Raw genomic sequence first — 17,189 nt, forward strand, 5'->3', positions numbered from 1 at the left:
TTTTTCCTCCCGGCTGTCCATAGCATTCCTGGCTTCAGTCAGCATTTTATCAACAGCTTCATACTCTTTTTGTGTAAACACACGCTTGCCCAGGGCCAGAGTCCTAAGTCCTAGCTAAAAAAATATTCAACCAATGTAAATAAGATACAACCATTCTCCAACAAATCAGGTCAAATGTGGCCATGCTTTTGATAGTTTGTAACTTACCACAGCATAGTCATGTATGTGGAGATTGGTTTTATCGATTTCCCCTGAAGTCCCTATTTTCAGAACAGCTGTTTCTGCACCTTTGCATAGCAGGACAGTTTCATCTGTAATTACAAGAAACCAAAATTTGATAAAAGTTTGGTGACCAAAAATTCAACACCTTACAAATTCTATTTAATAAGTCAAAAAATAAAAAAATCATTATCAATGTATTTAAATATTCAAAATGATTGCAATTTTTAGCAAACTGAAAGTGAACCTTAAAACAACTCTGCTACTCTATAGACCCTCTGTCGAATTCCTCTTGATCTGAACTTTGACCTATAACAAGTAAACACACAAAGACACCCACCCTTCTCTGTCTGTATGATGACACTCATTCTTTTCCTGGTGGCGTCAAACTCCAGAACATGAAGCAGCTTATACCGCCTCATCTCTCCGTGGAATGTCACCTCCAGATGGTTGTCTCTCATTCCATGGAAAACAACACCATACCTGAAGCAATGCATAATTTATTATCATTCTTGATTTCTTCATTCACAACCATTCACCAAATTATAATTGAGCTAAATAGTCGGGTTTAAGAGAATTTCATCTGAAGAGAGAATAAGTAAGAAAACTAGTCCTCGTTACCTGCGACACGCCTCGACGAAAGCCTTCTCATCAGGGGAAGATGATTGGTACTCGTACTCCATCCCCGTGTGACTGTAGAGGGTGGATGCTCCCGTCTGATTGGCTTTGTGATGGTCCACCCTCACAGTGTGACAAAGGGCAAGTAACTCTAGGAATTCTTCTATCTCAGGCTGAAGAAAACCATTGAAACATGAACACTGATATACTTATCAGTCATGGGCATTTTCCTGGTTCAACATGCCAAATTCTCAGTTATCAAAAAGTTCAGAACTAATAACTTTAATTATAACAGGCAATTAAGCAAACTCTTACTGTACTCAAATCATGTGTATGCTATAAAACTTTAAATGTTTATGAGCTAAAAAAGCAGGCTATGCTAAATGCATTCCCCTCCACAGCATGTTTTTAGTATTTGACTTACAGTGAGATGGATGACTGGAATGCTCTGGCCTCCATCTGGAGACATTTCATGTAAATGGCCGCCCACTTCCATGAACTTGACAGCATTTATTGAGCACTGTCTGAACTGCATGTCATTTTCTGTAAGAGTGCCTGTTTTATCTGTAAACAGGTACTCCACCTACCAGGAAACAGAGAGGGTACATGTAGGAACATCAGTAACAAATATCATACCAAAGATTCACAGGGTCCCTGAAGGTCATTTCATTTGATGATCAGTTACAATTGATATAAACATTCAGGAACAGATATCAAGTAAGTCTGGAGAATTTAAGAGGCTAACTAAGCTCTTTTTAGAATGAATGAAGATAATGTATGATAAACATTGTAAATTTTAACAAAAATGTTTTTCTCTCTGTTCCCTCTCATGGTCAATGGGTGAATATAAAACAGGGCTAAATTTCCGAATGTAAAAGAATCCCTCTTTAAACAAAAAAGTGTAATTCTAAATTTGAAATAGCCCAAAGTCTATTTTAACTGTCAGTTAAACAATATACAGTATGTGTTCAAGGAAAGACCTAGTTTGCACCCCCTCCTTTGATCACATTTCAAAACTGTTTAGCAGTCCCCACCTGTCCAAGCTCTTCGTTGAGGTCAGATGTGTTGGCCTTGGCGGCAGTGTCCGTCTCTTCATCGTACATCTCTAGGTCCCACTGTAGATACAGCGACCCCACAAACTTCTGCACCTCTGGAAACAATGCATGAAATATGTTTGTTTTATCAATAAATATACAGCATTATACCTGATCATTTAAAAAACAACTTGATTACAGTCAATGATGCAGATTTTCATCTCATACTGTGGTTTCATCAATATTCGCTGAATACCAATTTTCGTGGATTTCTTTGTTAAGTTTATCCATGAAATTAAATGTTGAGTGAAGTGCAATTTCTACTATCAATTTGTATTGATGGGGTCATTGGCCACAAATTTACATATCCTTGAAACTGTGATTTTCACTTGATCCACGAAAATTGATACCCTTGAATATTAATGAAACCACGGTATTTCTAAATGAAAAATACACATTTTAGTAATTGTTCACTGAGAGTTGATAAATTTGTAGAATATGTTTAATTTTATGATTATCATCCATCGGATTCTGGTCTTCTACTCACCCACAGTAACATAGAGAGATATAGGAATGATGTAGTTGTACAGAATCATGAAGGACAGGAAATCCGAAATCACATGTCGTACCTGTCACATGCAAAAGAACCAATGAAATTCGAATCAGTTATGCTGTCATATAAATGTAAAACAATCACACTGATGTTGTCAAAATACACTCAAAATCTTCTGATTTGTGTTGGTACCAAAATGAGCTTTTGTTGTATAATTGTTCAAACTTAATCTACTCATCGACAATATACTTTTGTAGGTCAAAACATCAACTTAAAGTTTTTGTTCCCAGTGAGTGGGCGTTGGTTTCTATTGACTAGTACTTTCTTAACATATCTGACAGCTGAACAGAACTGATATTTACATATAAGCTGTGTTTACAGTTGATCAATACTTGCATGTATTTTTGTTTGCATTACTTGTACATGTATTTCAGTTGTGTTAACAGTTGAGCATTAGTTGTATATTTCAGTTGTGTTTACAGTTGGGCATTACTTGTATATTTCAGTTGTGTTTACAGTTGAGCATTAGTTGTATATTTCAGTTGTGTTTACAGTTGAGCATTACTTGTATATTTCAGTTGTGTTTACAGTTGAGCATTACTTGTATATTTCAGTTGTGTTTACAGTTGGGCATTACTTGTATATTTCAGTTGTGTTTACAGTTGAGCAGTACTTACAGTCAAGCTCTGTCTGGCATCAGGTATGTACCACGGATTCCCTAACCTGTCCTGGCTCATGTACCAGTACGCTAAAACAGTACTCACTGTAGCTTCTATTAATAGTATCACAAGGAAAATGATAAGGTAGCTGTTCATACCCCTATAACAAGAAATAAGGTGGCTTGATAAATATCTTCTTAAAACATGTAACAGCAATTAAGGTATTGTGAAACAACAGAGCTTGAAATTATAATTATCAAATAATATAGCTATCAATAATTACAATACAGTACCTCTCAACACGAGAAAATTTGGTAATTTTAGCTTTGGAATTCAAAGCCATTTTGGTATCTGGACCCGTATATATTGCACAACCTAAAGATTGAAAAAAAAAATAAAATGATAGAACAGAACAAATGCAAAATAGTTTTTATCTATGAAAAAAATATCAGAATTTGAGTGAAATTATTCAGAAGTTGTGGAATTTGCAATATGAAAATTACTAACAAAATTATCACTTTGACCAATCATAATGCATCTAGTTTACCTTTATAAAAAGTTTGCAAAACTTGGTCAGTGGAATTTTAAATATATATAACTAAACTTTCTTCAAATAGAAGATACCCATGCAATTAAATCTAGAAATCTCAATACCATAAGTTTCCAAAACTTGGTTTGTGGAATTTTTAATATATATAACTAAACTTTCTTCATATAGAAGATACCCATGCAATTAAATCTAGAAATCTCAATACCATAAATGTAAGGTGTATTTTTTAGCCTTGCTCCCCTCAGTAGGACATTCTCTGGCCCCAGGGATTTTAAACAACTGTCTGAGTTGTTGTAAACAGTTATTCGACCAATGAATTTGTAGAGATCTGGAATCGGTTGCTCACATTCAATTGTGGCACAAAGATTTGTGAAATCACTCTCCTTCTGGAACTCACGAGTTTCAGGCACACAAAAATGAGTCTGAAATTTAATGATATAAAATATGGTCTTTTAATGAAAGATATAAGCTTTGGAATCATGACTCATATGGTGAAAACTAAATCTGGTTTATCAATGAATTAATTCAAAGAATAGTTTAAAAGATAAAGAAACCAATCAATTCACAATGTATATGGTGCTATGAGAGAATACAAAGTAAGCTAGTTGTCATTTAAACCAATCAATTCACAATATATATGGTGCTATGAGAGAATACAAAGTAAGCTAGTTGTCATTTAAACCAATCAATTCACAATGTATATGGTGCTATGAGAGAATACAAAGTAAGCTAGTTGTCATTAATGTATCGGTACAGATTTTTAAAATATCTATCATAAGTGTAAGGCTATATTTCCCAGAACTTTGGTCTTACTTTTAAGTTGGTCTCCCCATCCAAGTTTGCTGTTGTGACATAACATTTTCCCTCCGGATCATATGAAGAGAGCATCACTAGATCACATGGAAAGCCTTGATTTACTTTCACTTTCACTATGTCTCCCACCTGTATCAAATAGAAAATTTAAATACATGTAGTATACCGTAATACCGTAAATGCTTTCTGTGAATTTTCACAGTTCAACTAGATGTCATTTTGATACTAGTTAAATTTGTCAATATACTCCATGTGCCAAGAATACAAGACTCATGATTTTTAAATAAGTTATAATACATTTATTGCACATTCAAAACTGTGTCATGTAGATTTGATTTTTCAAGTGTGGCAATTAATATGGAAACTCTGACGTTACTATTAAATCATTTTTATTCGACGTGGAGGTCAATGTTTGTGGGTATAGTCAAAATTTTTCTTGGTTCAAGGGGACGTAATTTCGTTGGTAATGTAATCAGGATATTTTAAATAAATATTAAACAAAGGATTGTTGTATAGGTTTGTGGGGATGTAAATTTGTGGGCAAGGGTTACCCACGAAAGCCACGACCATTGCCCCCCCCCCCCCCCCCACGAACAATGATTCCACATTATATACAGTACTCATATAGTCTCTTGTAGTCTAATTAGGACTAATTCTGGTGATCTGTTTAATAGCCAATTGGTTTCTGTACATTTTGAAACATATTCAGTCCTTCATGACAAGTATTAGAGCTTTTATCATACTTACAAAAAAGCATATATGCTAATTGATCAGTTCAAAATGACCTGAATTGTGACCAACTACTAAAGAATTGCTTTTAGCATTGCAATTGGCTATAAAGCTTCCCTGTGTAATTCACCAAGGCACTTACATGTAGTTTATCTGATTAAATCTGAGATCAAATTAAATCTGATCTCCTGTCAAATCACTAGTTTGTTTTCTACTTTCCACTATATGACAGTGTATGTACCTTGATATTTTGTGCCTTGACTTGGGTGAGCTGGCCGTTATGGACGATGAACGCCTTTCTGTTGTTGACCTCATTGTCTGCTTTGTGACGTAACCAGTCCTCATAACCCTGCCGGAAATAAATCTACAATTAGCTTGGCAAAAAATACTGAAATCACATCACAAGATCTACATCTCTGGCTTTAGGGGTAAATATCAAAGTTCAATGTCTAACAACAAAACTGTATTCTTATAGTCTTCATCTAGAACCACTAATCCATCCACACCCCTCAGCCTCACCCCCACTCCCTTCCCCCATCCCAGCCCCCCCCCCCCCCCACTCCTACCTCATCCAACCCAATTCAACCCCCCCCCCCCCCCCCCCCCCCCCCGAAAAAAAAAAAAAAATAAATATATAATTATTACAAATAATTATAGAATCCTGAATCACTTTTGATTTCAAGGATTTATATTTATTGCATAATTTATATCCATTTTTCGTGCATAAAAAAACATTCGAAAGTACCAATAATATAAAGTCTTGTGAACAATAATAACTGATTTTCATAATGTAAAATGACTAGACCTGTGAAATGTGCGCTCTTTAACCCATCCCCTCCTATATACTTTTATCAAACTTTGATCACTTTTAAATTTATATCTAAACCTTGTTATTGTCTGCTCATGACAAACTCATCAAGTTTTTAAAATAAATAAGGAAGATTAAGATATCAATTTTGTTTCCAGTACACAAAATATTAACTGCGATCACAGACTGAGTTCTGTGTGGGCAATTGTTCACGGTTTGTTTATTGTTAATGCTCCTTTAAACCAACCATACAGAACTCCCCCTTTTTGATGTTGAAATCTAGCCTGACTTCAGCGTTCATACTCTCTCTCCCTATCTGTGATTCATGTATAAAAGATGTGAATTGTAACTTGTTTACAATAAAAAAAAATTGAGCATAATGATATGTACACAAAAAGTACGATATGACTGACTGGGATCGGAAAATAAATAAAGCCCATGAAAAGAAACCTGTCATCATTGAAAACAGATGCTCATCTATACAAAAAATCTAATAAAAATTGCCAATTCAATATCACTTGAATTCTCTTGTACTGCTTCTGTAAACAAAACAGACAGAAAAATGTCTGTAGAAAACAGATGCTCTGAATTTGTACTGATACAGAGAAAAATAAAAAGTTCTTCTGACAGGCCTTAACACATTAATGATTGTGTACAAGGAGTGTCTGTCAGACTAAGTATGTGGATGTATCGACAACTTAGCCATCGATTCTCTCTCTCTCTCTCTCTCTCTCTCATCAACAGCTTAACATACTAAGTATATGTATATCCCATTCAATATTGTCTGAAAATTAAATCAATCAGGACTTATTGGAAACACCCAGAGAAATTGAAACCTTGACACCCTATTTGATGAGATGAAGTAACATGTTTAAAAAGATTGAATTCAAATTGCCAGAGATTTTTTTTCCTGATTACATTCTCCAATGTTGAGTGATATAAACATTTCCAATAGAACACTATTGACAATCAACAAATGGAGAAAAAAATGCACTTAGCATGAAGTTATGACATACTTTAGAGCTTTCAAATGTTTTTGATTTTTAATTTTTTTAGAATTAATTTTTTTATCAAACCAAAAATAAAAATTTAATGACACTTTTATTGTCATAGGGACAATAATTATCATAAGGACTTATAATTATGGATTTGCAAACATGTAAACCAATTACAGAGCAAAATCACAATGATCTCAAAATGTAATATTGACTTGATGGTATTGAAAAGTGTTTGTTAGTCTATGCCATGGTGCTACATCACAAGTACTATCTCTCACCTCTCCCTTAGCTTAAGGTAGTTAAAAGGTGTTACGAATGGAAAATGAATTTTACACTTCACAAAATCAAATGACAGTCAGTGGTCATTTTCATGACAAATCTTGAATGTGTCTGATGATGAAGCTTCAATGTAACACCTGGATTCTCACCTGTTTTATGGCGGTGACAGTGACTACAAACACCAGGGGAGCAATGCTGGTGGCTGGACTAACCGGGCTGTCGATGATTAACTGAAAAACAACCCACAGATAATTAACTGATTAACTACAACACAACTACAGAGTACTCATTAACTGAAAAACAACTAATTTAAAGGTAAGTACCTGATGAACTATAAAACAACTAAAGGTAACTACTACTACCTCATTAACTGAAAGACAACTACTGGTAACTACCTCAGCCTGATTAACTGAAAAACAACAACAGATAACTACATGATTAACTGAAACACAACTACAGGTTACTACCTGATTAACCAAAAAAACAACTAAAGGTGATTACCTGTTTAGCTGAAAGACAACTAAAGGTAACTACCTGATTAACTGAGAGACAACTAAAGGTAACTACCTGATATTAACACACAACCACAGGTAACTACCAGATTTACTCAAACACAACTACTGATAACTACTGATTAACTGAAACACAACTACTGGTAATTACTGCTTAACTGAAACACAACAAATAGGAATTACCAGATTAACTAGGACCCAATTACATAAAACAATCAGATAAACTGAAACACAACTACAAGAAACTACCTTTACCCTCAAAAATTTATATAACTGATAAAATATATATAAATATACATAATGTGGTTATTTTTTTATCTAGAAACTTTTTTGATAAAAAAAATTACGGTAATGTTATGTAACAAATCAAAATCTATCAATATCATACCTAGCGATTCCCTTTAGCTACTAGTATATTTACTAAATAAAATCCACCAATTGTAAACTTGTTTAAAATTTGTACGTAAACCGAATAATGAATTATTCATTAATCTTGTAAGGTTCAAAACCACTTGATCATTATTAAAGTCTTATTTTAAGAGGGGATGATGCTCTGTTACATAAACAGGCTTCAAACTGTGCTGTTCTTCAGTAAATCTAATACTCATGCAAATTAAGAAAATGGTTGAAATTGAGATTTCAATGCTGGATTGTAAATCTCTTACTTTCCCCCATGAATTCCTCTCCCCTGTTACAACCTGTGATTTTATCTAGTTAATGGCAACTTTAAACCCTGGCTCCCATAAACTACCCCCCTCTCCAATGTTTAAATGCTCCTCAGCAAGCAATTGTTGCTGACTTTCTCCATCAAAACAAACTTTCCGCTGGGTGATTGATGGCCTGTCAATGTGTAGAACAAGAGGAATGGTCCTACATAACTACTGGTTTTCCCCAAGAACCAACAAGGCATTACTGGAAAGCCTAGTTCTTCGTAATCAAGAGAGTGGGAATTTCTAGCATTATCACACATAAATTTTGTACATATATTTTTACTCGAACTGCTTGAGCATAAGACAAGAGAGTTCATTCACAATTTAAATCAAGCAACTACTCATACACATTAGGAAGAACTGGAATGATCTTAATGAGTAAGATTGATGCAGAACAGGATCAAATGTCTGAAGCCCAATGCAGTTTACCTTAAATTTATACCGGTATAAGATATATAGGTAGCTAACAAGGACTTCAATTTTCAGCTCTTCTCACACAATTAAAATTTAATTTGTTTTAGTGTTCTTTTACTTGAGGAAAACTTCAAAATGTTGACTGTCTAGTTAACAGACTGATGGTGTGATCAATTGTCTAATGCACAATATCAGTTGGAATGCATACATCTTGCTTTTTTAAATTAGATTTTAAAAACATTTTTTGTTTCCAATATCTGTGCTTTCAGGTTTGAACCTTATATCTGTGAAATTTTTAGCCACCATGCATCCTATTTTGTACACAATGCAATTCTCAAGCTTCAAAAATTTCAATAAGGGTCTCTTTAACATTCAAAATTGCCCAAAAAATCAATCATTGTCAAAACTTAAGTATTACTTATTACGATGACATGCTTATAACTCCAAAACTGACCCCTTGGCCTAAATTCAGTTTTCCTCGAAAAAAAAACTCAGATTAAGAAACTACAGAGTTCACACATATGAATAAACAGATGAAATCTGTGTTTTGATAGATGAGTTACAATATACATGTATTGTACATTTTGTGAAGTGAGATGGATAATATGATAATCAGAATAAACAGACAACTTGAGATATTCCATGCCCAGTGTGTGCCTATAATATCGATCTCCACCTGTCTGAGGTTAAGTCGAGCTCTGATAGCTGACCAAACTGACCTCTGATAAAGGCTGAGATAACGGATTAAGATAAACTATCCACACACTTCAAGACACTTCATATTACAGCAGACAAGCTGACCTGTATCTTGTTTCTGTTTCATTGCGCAACTAGGGGCGCCATTTCAATTAAGTTGCTATGCCCTTGAAATAGTAATCTATGTATTTCAGAGTGAAAAAAAATAAATATGGGCAGGAAATGATGAGGAGAGGCACTTCTACAAAGAATCATTATCACATTCTGTTGACTGCAGTTATGAGATGTCAAGTACATCTAATGCATCAACATACTGTGTGTGTATGTATATAAATTCAGTATTGTTACAATATCGGTACTTGTAAAACCCCAGCAATGATCAATATTTATATGAGAAAAGTGCTTGATAATTTTTATGTAATTTTATATAAAAAAGAGTATATTAAATTACAACAGATTTATATGAAATATAATAAAATGCCTGTTGGCATAGAAACCCGTTATCGGTATATATCTGATACATTGTTCTGGTTTATTTCAAAGCTTTATACAGTTATGATTTGGAAGACCCACACAAGTATATGGGTATAAAACCCGGTATTTCCATTTACACATACCTTGAACGTTTTTTATTAATGATCAAACCATTATTTTTCTTTAAGTATTTATATAATTAATACAAGATAATGTAAAAGCAGAACTACTGTAAACCAATTTTTATAAGCGGCGACTTTATTTAGCGATTAACTGCTTAGTTTGATAATTATAAAGCAGAAAAATTCATTCCCCCAAAAACCAATACTAAATCACAAATCCATGAAATATTATCCCCACAAAAAGTATCTCTATAGCATGCTCATTTGTCTCACTGCCATACCTGTATAATTCCCACACACAGAAAGTAAAAGTTGGCTATTCTTCTGAACTGTTCAAACAAATTCTTTGGTATAAAGTTCCAGGCTGTGTACTGAAAGTAAAAAAGTTTATAGAGTCATCTACATATTCATAAATGTCCTCAAATCTATCCAATCAAAGTACTGTAATCTCTGTATGCTGGGAAATATTCACTCCTATTTAATTTTCACCCCCTTCGCCCTCGTTGTCAGCAGGTGAATTTAAGACTGGACGAATTCCATTGTCTCAAAATATCTAACCTTAAAACACTATTTTGTCTGGGGGAATTCAAGACAAGGTGAAACCTTTTATAATTGAAGAAGGGTGAAAATACATGTAACAAGGGGCAAAAATAACCTTGTATACAGATTTAAAAATAAGAATTTCTTTCTTTCAATGATAAGCTAAAGTTATACTACATGTAACAATACCTACACATGCACATGACAATATTTTCATTACACTTTTGCTTTTTATGTCCATTTTATGAATGTTATTAAATTACATGTACCATAGGTATAAATTCAACAGCTATTAAATTTATATGAGTAACTACAGAATTTATTATAGCATTGAATCATGATTTTTAGAAGTATACACTCTCATAACTGCAGCGGTGTGTGCATACAAATTGAGTAACGCACGTTAGCGCGTTATGAAAATTTGTATGCACACACCGCTGCAGTTATGAGAGTGTATACTTCAAAAAATCATGATTTAATGCTTATATTTACATTTTTTTTAACTTTTTGCCTTGTCTGCAAATGTGATTTATACCTTAAAATTCCTATCTTATCCTAAGGGTAAGTTAATATTAATGGAAGAGCCACAGTAACAGCCACAAGCGTGAACTTTGATTTTCGCTTGTGATGTTGCAGTTTACAGCGTTCAACGTTTGTGACGTCATAATAAAACTCGTCAATTTGACCTTTGACTACTTGTTGCATTTAGAGGCATTTGAAGATCACCGAATTTAATGGAAAAACACAGTAAAGTGTAAATATGTAAGTATAAACTGGTTTTGACTGTTTATACTTTATAAACCATGTTCAAACAAGGTTTATTTGAGTATAAATTCTGTAGCTATATTGTATTTATTCATTTGTGTTCAATTATTCATCATCACGAACAGAAGGAGAGATGAATTTCTATCATAAATGACTATAAATTGTAAATAATATATTAATACTTTTTTCAGGGTGATTCAATTAAAATAGTGAAAAAACCAATGAACTACCTTTGAGGAAATCGCCCTGTTGTGAACAGCCCTTTACCTTTGAGGACATCACCCTTTTGTCGTGATAGTAATCTTGATTGTAAGTGTACACCCCTTACCCTTGAGGACACCGCCCTGTTGTGTACAGTCCCTTACCTTTGAGGACACCACCCTGTTGTTGGGGTATTGATGATGAATGTATGTGTGCGGTCCTTACCTTTGAGGACACCACCCTGTTGTTGGGGTATTGATGATGAATGTATGTGTATGCCCCTTACCTTTGAGGACACCACCCTGTTGTTGAGGTATTGATAATGAATGTATGTGTTCAGTCTCTTACCTTTGAGGACACCACCCTGTTGTTGGGGTAGTGATGGTCAATGTGTTTGTACAGCCCCTTACCTTTGAGGACACCACCCTGTTGTTGAGGTATTGATAATGAATGTATGTGTATGCCCCTTACCTTTGAGGACACCACCCTGTTGTTGGGGTAGTGATGGTCAATGTGTTTGTACAGCCCCTTACCTTTGAGGACACCACCCTGTTGTTGAGGTATTGATGGTGAATGTATGTGTATGGCCCTTACCTTTGAGGACACCACCCTGTTGTTGGGGTAGTGATGATGCTGGTGAATGGCAACCTCTGGGCTCTCACTCGGGGAAGGTTTGTTATCCACATAGATTGTCCTGTCTGTTGGCAACTCTCTCTTGAAGCAGTCCTTTAAAAAAGAAGCTCAATTAATTCCATCCACTGGCAATATGATAATGAATATCAAAAGTTAAAATCAGGTGTTTGTGTATAAGTACCGGTACTCAGTAAATTAGGTATATGTAGACCCTAAGATCAATCAATATTTAATTTAGTTAATATATACTTGCCACCTCAAGAAGAAATTGATTACCATAAGACAACTATTTTACCTTTCTTTTCATTTTACTCCTTCATACCATTAGTTTCACTCAATTTCAGTTTTAGGTGTACTCTTAAGCTTTTTCCAAATGTGGAAAATCCATAATTCCCTTTTAAACATCCTGTTCTTTTTATAAAGGTATACACAGTAAACAGGAAATGTGTTTAAAATAAGAAATATCTTTTCCTTGCAGGTCTGAAAACTTTACAGATATCTTTCAGATATTAGACATTAGAGAATTTAGAAACAGGATGATATAAAACTAACACTGTCCACGCATGTTGACCAATGACTCACCATTTGGAGAGCACCGAAAAACAATAATCACAAAATTAAAGTCTGCAGACAGCTAGAACACAGGTATGTACAAATCCATCAAATTGATTTCACAGATAGATACAACAATTTATGTACATCTGTAGTAATTAAAAGCAACACCAACATCATTTCAGCTTATTTTCTCGAGGCAAGATAACTGTGGTATGACACACGCATAGACTGGACACACAATCACACTACAGGGTCTACATAAAAACCTTTACAAACAATACTCTGTTCAGCTGATAGACTCACTTAGCAAGCTTAAAGGATGGTGACAGTTTGTTGACAGAGAGATGAGAGGGGGTCATTTTACAAATTTACAATGCATACACCTTCATGTAAGTACTTGTAAGATATTTACCATGTAATGCAATCAGGTATTAGTACTGTACTCAGAGCAATGTCTTGGAATGTTGCTTTTAGTCTTACATGCACACACAATAAATACCAAGTATAAACAATCCACATTTGTTAAAAAATTGAAAAAATAAATAAATTGATATTTATTAAATAAATACTACTGTAAAAAGTGCAATGAATGACTTTGCATATCTTAATAATCCCACACTTTATGTTGGACTCCTTAAACATCTTCATCTTCTAACATGTATTGAAGATCTAGCAATCACCTGAATGTTTGAAAGCAGACATGTAAAATTTTCATAATATACCTATACTAACTTTAACTTTCAAACTCTCAAAAGACACATTACCTAACATTAAACGGCTGCTTACTTGTTCAGGCATTAAGTTACACCTGACCGGAGCGTAAGCCATCAAATCTTGATTACATGCAGAGAAAAAAGGCCCTGTGTGATTTGAACCCAAGTCCTTTGAATTTCTAGTCAAGCGTTCCCCCTCCTGAGTTTTTCTGCCACTGCATGTTTATAATCATCAAACTAGTATGAACGCCACATTCACATACCCGTGAATGTGTACTTGCTATTATGTGCATTATACAACAAAATAATGCAATAATTGAAACAGGATTCAATGCTTACTTATAGTTATACAGAGCTGCAACTCATAAGTGTATATATACTTCATTGCATGTAGGACTCTGGAACATGCATTGTCTGAAATTGCATGCATTGTCTCAGTTTGCACATTACAGGATATAATTAGAAGGGAAAAAAGATTTAATGAGCTTTAATTAAAGTCTGGATTATTTTCTTTTTGTGCTAATGTCAAGGAGGAGCATTGTTTCTTGTGAAATAATGTTAATGTGGCTCAAATAATTAACTGCATATCTTACTAAATTACAGATGAATTTGAGCAACAATGCATGGGGCTGCATACCGGTACATGTTTAGTAATACAAATAAACTTCAAAGTGTTGTTATCTTGGTTTATGCAAATATTTTCTGCTTTTTAACTTTTAACTGTATTTGAATATAAATCAAAAGAAGTTGTATTATATTACCAGGTATTTTCATATAAGTTACATGCAAATGATGCAATGTTAGAGCATTCTTGAATCTTGACCATCAGAGTTGTAATGGGAAATATATTTTAAATGTGGAGATTTTCATAGTGTTAACAACTGGAGACCACAAAACTATAAGGATTAGAGTTCTTCATTTTGCATACTTCTAAGACAAAGTGATTGTCTGATGACTCCATACAAGTGTATGTTATAATTATTGTAAAAGAAACATTAGCTATTAGATTTTTTTTCCATATTTTTCTATCATAAAAGCAAATTCATAAATTTCAATGCTGACAGAATTAAGTGTTATATAATTCATTACTCATATCAATCCCAAATCATGTAATATAAGTTAGTTTGCTGCACTTGTAAGAAATATCATAGATAATGATTTTGGAAATTTTAGAAAAGGAGAATTAAGTTCAAAATATCAGTATTTAAATAAATAGAAACATTCCTAATCCTGTAAATTCCAACATTTACAGCATCCTTGTATGAAATCATTATATTATAATCCAGAGGATGTGTCCCCCTCTTAATGACAGAATCTGCCAAAGCTCCCTGGTCTCTGCGTAAGACACTGCTTATATTGTAGTTGCAGAGAAACAAATTTAAAGTTGCTTGATCTGTTGTTGTTGTTGGTTTTTTTTTGGTTATTACATACAGTATCATATATAATTTCCATACAGACCAATTATTTTAAAAATTAAGTTATAGACTTTCACCCTTTTGCATCAGCAGAATTGGTCTCTTTTCAAAGACAAATATTCAAAGTAAATAATTTAAAGATAATTTCTGTATGGAAATACAAAAATAAAAAAAAACAAGCAATCATGTGTCATGCATATTAACAAAAGGAAAGCAGTTTGATTCATCCTCGATTAATGGGGTTTATTCAGCCCACATGTATCAAGTAAAACAAATTTCAGAAAGGTTTAAAAGTGGGAAAAATGTACACAGAATAATCTTGATTTGTCGCAACTTTTTTGTAAGCTATTTTAATATCTCTATGGCATATGACATAATCGTAAACAATCAAACCCAACTTGACTTTGGGGACAAATCTTAATAAATAAGGGGTAACATAACACTGTACCCCCTTTGTTTAAGTTTATTTTCTATACAATTTTTGTATGTCATTTCTCCCTAGATATATCACTTAGACATGACAGAAAACAACTGAAGAAAAGTCTTATTTAACAGTTTAACCTGTTAAATGATATTAAGAATAGAAAGACACTTCTTTTTAACATTTTAACGTTAAATCATACGCTTTTAGTCTAATATATCAACAACAAATTTCATTTTACTATCCCAGTTTCCAAAAATCGATTTAACTTCAAATGCATTAAAACATACAGCAATACTGTTGGAGAAAATCGAGAAAATTCGAAATGTACACACCCATCGTCGGCTCCTTGTGTTTAACTGTGACATTTCCGTAGTTTCTATTGTGAGGTGTTTTAAAATCCTTTCTTTTACAATCAAGTTGCTCTCAGAGCACACATCTTGAACATTCCCCACTTTTCTTTTCCACCTGCGTCTGCCATCGCTTTCGTTTACACCTGACTCATGTGATAACCCTCTCGCGCCAATGACGATACATGAAGCGTTCCGAATATTAACATGATCAAGGGATCGTCTCAAAATACTGCATCCCACATTACAAATCATATACAAAGCATAGCTATACCTCCCTGGAAGTGTATGCATGTACTTGTGTTTATAGTTAGGTCTTTCCACCTTTCAGGTGAAAGACCTTTTGTTTTCTTTATGTTTTTTATTAGGTCTTTCTACCTTTCAGGTGAAAGACCTTTTGTACTTCTTATGTTTTTTATTATTATTTTTCTCCTCTATTTTCCACGGGAAAACTTTTTTATTTCAAGAGATATTGAAACAATTTTTTCTTTATGCTATTGGCCATTAAAAGTTATGGTACCAAATGACCCTTTGCTCGATAACTCCCAGAACTTACAAAGTTATTGCCCTTATGTACGAAAAGCTTGTTATCGCTACTCCTCTGAAACCATAAGAGATAGAAACTTGGAACTTTTACCAATGTCTTCAGTAAACTTCGAGGGTTCTTCAATATATTCATACCGAGAGAATCTGAGCCCCCCTTCTAGAAGTTATTGCCCCTGAAAGTATTTACATTTGTATAAAATCACTTCCAACTTTTTTATTATTTGTTATAGAGACTTCGGACAACTTGGGATGGAAGCGTCTACCTTGGCCGAACAAAATGACATAAAGGTCAAAGGTCAAGGTCATCTGAAAATCTCTTAATTAATGAGTTTTTAGATCTCTTTTGTTTAGGGTGGTAGAGAAAAACTTTTTCATGGATGTAGTAGGACATCTTAAGACATTTCAAAATATAACCCTTTGACCCTTACCATGTAACAATTATAGAGTTATTGCCCCTATTGTACAAAATGCTTGTTATCACTACTCCTCTGAAACCATAAGAGTTAGAGACTTGAAACTTTTACTAATGTATTCAGTACACTTAGACGCTCCTCCAATCTATTCATACCGAAAAGGCCCAAAGTCCCTTTCTAGCAGTTATTGCCCCTTTAATATTCAAACATTCAATAAAAACACAAATAACTTTTGAATCAATAATCATAGATACATCGGACCACTTGGTATTGAAGCGTCTACCTTGTTAGATCAAAATGACATAAAGGTCAAAGGTCAAGGTCAAGAATAAGGAATTGCAAACTTAATCGTTTGGCATTTTTTTATGAAGTAACGCAGAAAAAATACTTTATTTCATTGAAGCAATCTTATTTCAATCATAAGAAACAATGAGGTGGAAAGACCTCTA

General features: G+C 33.8%; 1 protein-coding gene across 18 annotated transcripts in view; it reads right to left on the reverse strand.

Moving 5' to 3' along the window:
• LOC128179258 (phospholipid-transporting ATPase IF-like) overlaps nucleotides 1-15,980 on the reverse strand; it is a 35,428-nt gene extending 19,448 nt beyond the window's left edge. For 15 of the 18 annotated variants that reach the window (XR_008243052.1, XR_008243053.1, XR_008243051.1 and 12 more), the window contains exons 1-16: nucleotides 15,767-15,980; nucleotides 12,289-12,420; nucleotides 10,470-10,559; nucleotides 7,410-7,490; nucleotides 5,417-5,524; nucleotides 4,447-4,575; nucleotides 3,839-4,055; nucleotides 3,377-3,458; nucleotides 3,102-3,243; nucleotides 2,419-2,500; nucleotides 1,872-1,987; nucleotides 1,262-1,420; nucleotides 841-1,010; nucleotides 560-702; nucleotides 208-311; nucleotides 1-114 (exon numbers count right to left, since the gene is read on the reverse strand). Coding sequence is in view for 15 of the 18 variants with exons in the window: in XM_052846626.1 (XP_052702586.1) it covers nucleotides 1-114; nucleotides 208-311; nucleotides 560-702; nucleotides 841-1,010; nucleotides 1,262-1,420; nucleotides 1,872-1,987; nucleotides 2,419-2,500; nucleotides 3,102-3,243; nucleotides 3,377-3,458; nucleotides 3,839-4,055; nucleotides 4,447-4,575; nucleotides 5,417-5,524; nucleotides 7,410-7,490; nucleotides 10,470-10,559; nucleotides 12,289-12,420; nucleotides 15,767-15,799 (1,902 nt within the window). In the remaining 3 variants the exon portion in view is untranslated. Of the gene's footprint in view, nucleotides 115-207; nucleotides 312-559; nucleotides 703-840; nucleotides 1,011-1,261; nucleotides 1,421-1,871; nucleotides 1,988-2,418; nucleotides 2,501-3,101; nucleotides 3,244-3,376; nucleotides 3,459-3,838; nucleotides 4,056-4,446; nucleotides 4,576-5,416; nucleotides 5,525-7,409; nucleotides 7,491-10,469; nucleotides 10,560-12,288; nucleotides 12,421-12,622; nucleotides 12,786-12,909; nucleotides 13,072-13,668; nucleotides 13,904-15,766 lie in introns of those variants that run through there. The other 3 variants (XM_052846635.1, XM_052846637.1, XM_052846636.1) reach the window with 3 other exon arrangements.
• Nucleotides 15,981-17,189: the final 1,209 nt, after the last annotated feature.

Source organism: Crassostrea angulata, chromosome 4, assembly GCF_025612915.1.
Source record: "Crassostrea angulata isolate pt1a10 chromosome 4, ASM2561291v2, whole genome shotgun sequence".
NCBI classification, from domain to species: Eukaryota; Metazoa; Mollusca; class Bivalvia; order Ostreida; family Ostreidae; genus Magallana; species Magallana angulata.